Source organism: Meleagris gallopavo, chromosome Z (genome assembly GCF_000146605.3).
Source record: "Meleagris gallopavo isolate NT-WF06-2002-E0010 breed Aviagen turkey brand Nicholas breeding stock chromosome Z, Turkey_5.1, whole genome shotgun sequence".
Classification (NCBI taxonomy): domain Eukaryota; kingdom Metazoa; phylum Chordata; class Aves; order Galliformes; family Phasianidae; genus Meleagris; species Meleagris gallopavo.
In genome coordinates this window covers 6,193,052-6,198,982 of record NC_015041.2, presented here as the reverse complement: position 1 = coordinate 6,198,982, position 5,931 = coordinate 6,193,052, and the positions used below count along the sequence as shown (strand labels likewise).

Below are 5,931 nucleotides of genomic sequence, written 5' to 3'. Positions count from 1 at the left end.
TAGCCCGTAGCATCGCTAGGCCGCGGGGCGCGCTGGGAGCTGTAGTCCTTCCTGCGCAGCCAGCCCGCAACGGCAGCGGTAATTAACGCCCGCCGGACTATCGCTCCCACAATGCCACGCTCTTCCGCCCGGCCGCGGGGAGAATGCGGCGCGGGCAGCCAATGGGCGCCGAACGCTGGGGGGGCAGCGGGGGGCACTCTGGGAGTGGCGGTTGTTTCAAGATGGCGGAGGTGGACCCGGAGCCGGGCGGGGATGTGTATTGGAGCCGGGACAGTATCCTTCCACGGCCTGGAGGCGGGAGCTGGCGCCAGGGGGCGTGTGAGGAGGAGGGAGAGGGGCGGGAGGGCGAGAGGCAGCCGTGGGAGGTAGGCAGCGGAGTGGGGAAACTGAGGCGGGGGCTGGGCCTCGGCGGCGGTAGCCTCAGTGAGGCGGAGGGTGCCGGTCTCGGGGGTGGGGCGTGAGGGGCTGCGGCCCTCGGAAAGGAGATCCGGGGGTACGGAGGATCGCGGTGTGTGGGGAGGGGACCGCTGGGTCTGTCAGCACCTTAGGGGATAGCAAGGAGGGAATGAGGGGTCACGGAGGTGTGGAAAGGAATTCGGCAAGAAGACGCTGAGCTGAAGGTTCAGGCGGCAGGAAAAGTTGTGGAAAGTACATCTTTTATGACTGGAGCAGAAGCTTGGCTGTAAGGGTGAGCCTGTGGGCACCCGAGAGCTGCATGTATGAGAGGTGAGCGCCAGGCCGAGGCTCTGCAGGGTCTGCAGGAGGTGTGCAACTGCAGGTGGAGCACACAGCTGTTGTGCTGTTGGGGTGCAGCACGTGAAAGGCTGGCTAGAGAGGTAGGCTTACATGGCTCAGACATGCTAATGAGTTGGCATTGATGTTTTGACTTGTAAAGCTGAGTTAAAGGCTTGGCTGAATTAGAAGACCTGTAGGTTGAAGGTGTGGAAGGCCAATGCGACATGACAGGAGGTCTGGCCTGGTGGATGCATTGAAGGCGAGGCTGGATGTGGCTCTGGGCAGCCTGGTCTGGTGGTTGCCAACCCTGCACATAGCAGGGGGATTGAAACTAGATTATCATTGTGGTCCTTTTCAACCCAGGCATTCTATGGTTCTGTGATATGATTCTATGAAATTTAGATGCTGATGATTTAGCTGTAGGTCAGAGGGACTTGAGGCATTGCAGTCGCTGGTGCTGAGGTTGAGATTTCAGCCTCAGCCAAAAGTGATTCAAAAGAAAGGTATGCGCGTGTGCTCTTGTAATTGTGTTTGATTGCACGCTCACTCCAAAACAATGCACGAGTGGAATGGGCCAACCATCTAAAGGGCTCGTTAGGCACTTTGTTATGAATCTTGGAAGATTTCCAATTTGTGCTTAAAAAAAAATAATATAGCGCAACTTTCTCTTTCATATCAGATCTGTTGCTGCAGTGTCACTATCCAGTTTAGCTGTGAAAAAGTTGAGACAACTACAATTGCTGTATTTGTGTATTTTCAACAATTAATTACTAGGGTAACAGGTTATCTCCTATGACTGTATAGGGTCTTCTGAGCACAATAGCATAGCTCTCATGCATCAAGATATTCCAAGGAATCTTCTGTTATATGTGTTTTTGCAAGTGGATAGTGTTGCTTCCAGTTTTAGAAAAGGTTAAGTACACTGAAATAGGTCAATCCCAAGAATAAATAGTAGATGCTTTTAAAGAAGAGAGGAGGTTGGGTCTTGGGATATTTGGTAATATTGACTTACTAACCAAGGAAAATGGAACTTTTCTCTGTAATTGCCAAATAGATGCTGCATAGCGAGGCAGACTACAGTGCACTGCACTGTTGTGTGTCTCTAGTTTGCTGTAGGGACTACTGTTGTCTTGAACATTAGCTATAATGCCAGCAGGGTTATAACATTCTCAGTCAGCCCATTTGGAATCTTGAGAGCATATGGCAGTGAATTAATTTCAAATGGTTGATGTTTGTAATGTCCCCAGTCTTTCGCTCTGAGACAGGGATCTTGGGCCTGTTCATGGCAATTTTCAGTCCCACTAATTAAGGAAAACTGGCGTGACTTCAGCTTAATCTAATACACTAGGTAGCAGACCTTTGTGGGAGAGTGGTTTTGATAGCTTGGGGGAGAAACAGCATCAGCTTCGTCTAATTTTTTTCATCTCTCTATTAGGTATCTATCTACAACAGTGCCAATATGGGTGGCAAACTTAAAAAGCCCAATTTGTTTAGGCAAATCTGTTTTTTTGTCTGCAGACATGTGTTGTTGACACAGATTAACCATATGTCAGCTGAGAAATAAATTGCCAGTGCTGAAGTTTGTCGTTTCTAGTAGCAGTATGAGTTGAAGATCTCGTTGGTATCCTGCAGACTGTTGTCATAACTTTGCTGACACAGCTGTTTGGACATGGCTGTTACCCAGTCTGGGCCTTGATCTGCATTGGTGATTTTCAGAAAGAGGAAACATGGTGCTTTACTTTTCGAGTTGATTCAGCTTTTTCACCTGGTTCATGACATGGCCCCACATAGTGCTCTGACACAGAGAACAGGCTGCAGCTTAGGGTGAGAACGAAAGTGCTTTCAGTGCTTGTAGAGACACTATTGACACCAGTATGAGATGAAGCTGTTCTCAAACTGGTCTAAAATGATGAGAGATAATTGTTTATAAATGATAATGTGGATCAAAAAGGTTACAGTGGAGTATGTGACCAAGCCTTTCCAGCGTACCAACAACCGTTGTGTAATGGGCAGTTAGGACTAACCGAATTTGAAATTCCTATTCAGAAATGAAAGCTTCTGTTTTTTAATAGAGTTTTCTATGTCACATGACAACTTAATAAGTTTTTGAGTGATAGTTGGTATAGGCTAGCTGAAATATTTTCACGATTTGATTTGATTGTGCAAAGAAGACTGTACAACACCTAAACTTATCTGTAAACAATACAGAAACTAAGCAATTGAGTTAACTGACCAAATTTTTAAAGCTGAGGAAAGAAAAACAGTAAAAACCAAAATGTTAGTGAAGGAGAACTGTGTGCCCTCAGCTTTTGTTTTTTACTTAATCATAATGTTTGTAATTTATGTTGGAATAAAAATGCAGCTGTTGCTTTAAGGAAGCTTCTGTAGTTTACACCCTTCCCTGAATTGTGTTGAGTCATATTTGTAGTGATTTCTAAGAGGCAAGGTTGCAGGTTCAGAGATTGCTAACATAGCACAAATATATGGTGACAGATCCTTTGTGAGTTTTTGAGTGTTTTCTGCAGTCAGGTAATTTAATAGTTAAAGCTCTGAATTTAGGTAGCTTACTTTTAAAAATGGTTTCAGAACAGCCCTTCATCTTGTTAAAGAGAACAGGTCCTCAGGCTTTCAGCTGGTAGTTGCCATGTGATGGTCAGATGAGAATCAGCAACTTCCCTGGAAATTTTTTGTAGTTTATTCTCATTTACATTTCTCAGAATATGCTGTACAAAATATAGAATTGCATTGCTGCACAAACGTGGACAATTCTGGAAGTTTGTCTTCCCTACATATCAAGGGATTAGTTATATAATGAAAACCTGCTCTGACTTAAATATATTATAACTTCATTGTCATAGTAATTGCTCTCATAACTGGGACTGCTCCCTGGGATGTTTCTTGAAGGTGACCTGAGAGATAAACTTTGCTATCTAAAGTAAAGGCACAGTGAAAGAGAAGTAGCACTTTTTCTTTTATCAATCAGTGTGTGTTCATTTTTATTTTTTCCCTCCTAATTGAGTTTTTCTTCCTTCTGGTGCTCTCAAAGTTTTCCAGATTTGCTTTCTTATCAACCACCTGTTAAAATTAGAGACAAAATACTTGTTATAGTTGCCTATCTTTTGTGTTTATTACCTTTAACAAAGCTACATGCAGAATCTGATGAAGAACAGCCAATGGTATGTGTTTCAGGTATGACTTATAATAGCTGTAAACAGAGGTTTTTTTCCTGTGAATGCTAAACTTTGCAGTATTTTTCCGGGTATGTGGTTTGTGTACGTAAGTGTGTAAGGCACAGAGTTATCACAAATAATTTAACTTGTAATGAGACATATAGGATTATAGCAGAGGATTTATTCTCTTCTGCTTAGATAAGCATGTGGTATAAGATAAACAGCTTCAGGGTAGTTTTTTCTATTGCAAGTACATCATAGAGTTTTCAATCTATAAGGTAAGCTGAATTTTTAATGTGGTCTCCAAGGGATGTTGAAGCATTAGAGATTCTCAGATCTTTTAAATTTTGAAGAAAATCATAGAATCACAGAATGATTTGCATTGGAAGGGACTTTTAATATCACCTAGCTCCAAACTCCTGCTATAGGCAGGGGCACCTCTTGCTAGACCAGGTTGCTCCATCCAGCCTGGCCTTGGGTGCTTCCAGGAATGGGGCATCCATAACCTTTCTGGGCAACCTGTTCCAGTGTCTCACCACCCTCACAGTAAAGAACTTCTTCCTCTTTTGTAGTCTTAATCAAGCCTCTTCCAATTTAAAACCGTATCCTCTCATCCTGTCGTTATAAGCCCTTATAAAAAGTCTCTCCCTGGCTTTCCTGTAGGCTCCCTTTAGTTACTGGAAGGTTACAATGTCTCCTTGAAGCCTTCTCTTCTGCAGGCTGAAGAGCCCCAGCTCTGTCTCTTTCTTGTGTTGGGGGCTGCAGAACTCCAGATGGGGTCTCATGAGAGCAGAGCAGAGGGGCAGAATCACCTCCCTCGACCTGCTGGTCTCACTTCTCTTGATGTAACCCAGCATATGGTTGGCCCTTTGGGCTGCAACCGCACATTGCCAGCTTATGTTGAGTCTTTCATTAGTCAGTACCCCCAAATCCTTCTCCTCAGTGCTGCTCTCCAGCCATTCTCTGCCCAACCTGTATCTGTGCTTGAGACTGCTCCAACTCAGGTGCAGGATGTTGCACTTGGCCTTGTTGAACTTCACGAGGTTGGCATGGACCCACATCTCCAGCCTGCCCAAGTCCCTCTGGATGACACCCCTTCACTGTATTTTGTCAACAGCACCTCCCAGCTTGGTGTTGTCTGCCAACTTGCTGATGGTGCACTCAATCCCACTGTCCATGTAGCTTACAAAGATGTCAAATAGTACTGGTCCCAGCACCAGCCCCTGAGGAATGCCACTTGTCACCAGTCTCCACCTGGACATTGTTCTATTGACTGCAACTCTCTGAGTGCGACCATCCAGCCAATTTCTTATCTAGCCAGTGGTCCATGCATCAAAACCATATTTCTTCGATTTGATGACCAGGAAGTTATTCAGAACAGTGCCAAACGCTTTGCACAAGTTCATGTAGATGATGTCAGTTGATCTTCCTTTATCCACTGATGCTGTAACAAAGAAGTCATTGAGTACTGCAGCTTTCTCTCTATCCCTCATGACTAGGTCTATAATTTCCTTCTGGAGAGGGCCTGCATCTTCCCTGGCGTTTTTTTTTTATCACTGATACACCTGTAGAATTTCTTCTTGTTCTCCTTGATGTCCCTATCTGGATTTAATTCTGTCTCAGTTTTGTTTTCCTAATCTGATCCCTGGATGCATAGACAACTTCTTTCTAGTCCTCCCACGTTACCCATTCCTGTTTTCACTCTGTATAGACTTTCTTAGGAGCTCCTTGTTGATCCATGGAGGAGTTCTGGCATTCTTGCCTGCCTTCCTTTTTCTTGGGATACACTGCTTCTGAGCTTGAAGGAGATGATCCTTGGATACTGACCAGCTTTCTTGGTCCCTCTTCCTTCCAGAGCCCATGTCGTCACCCTGCCAAGCAGCTCCCTGAAGAGTTTGAAGTCTGTTCTCCTGAATTCTAGAGTAGCAAGTTTGCTGAGCATTCTCTTTGAAACCCTAAGGGTCTTGAACTCCAACGTTTTGTGGTCACAGATGAAGAATGAATGAAGATTCATTGTATAAAGAAA

General features: G+C 44.7%; 1 protein-coding gene across 7 annotated transcripts in view; it reads left to right on the top strand.

The window, feature by feature from the left end:
• The first annotated feature begins 96 nt into the window (after positions 1-96).
• KIAA1328 (KIAA1328 ortholog) overlaps positions 97-5,931 on the top strand; it is a 177,017-nt gene continuing 171,182 nt past the window's right edge. For 2 of the 7 annotated variants that reach the window (XM_019610301.2, XM_019610302.2), the window contains exons 1-2: positions 97-273; positions 3,885-3,924. In XM_019610301.2, the coding sequence (XP_019465846.1) occupies positions 112-273; positions 3,885-3,924 (202 nt within the window). In that variant the 5' untranslated portion in view covers positions 97-111. Of the gene's footprint in view, positions 319-399; positions 727-3,884; positions 3,995-5,931 lie in introns of those variants that run through there. The other 5 variants (XM_010725189.2, XM_019610305.2, XM_010725187.2 and 2 more) reach the window with 5 other exon arrangements.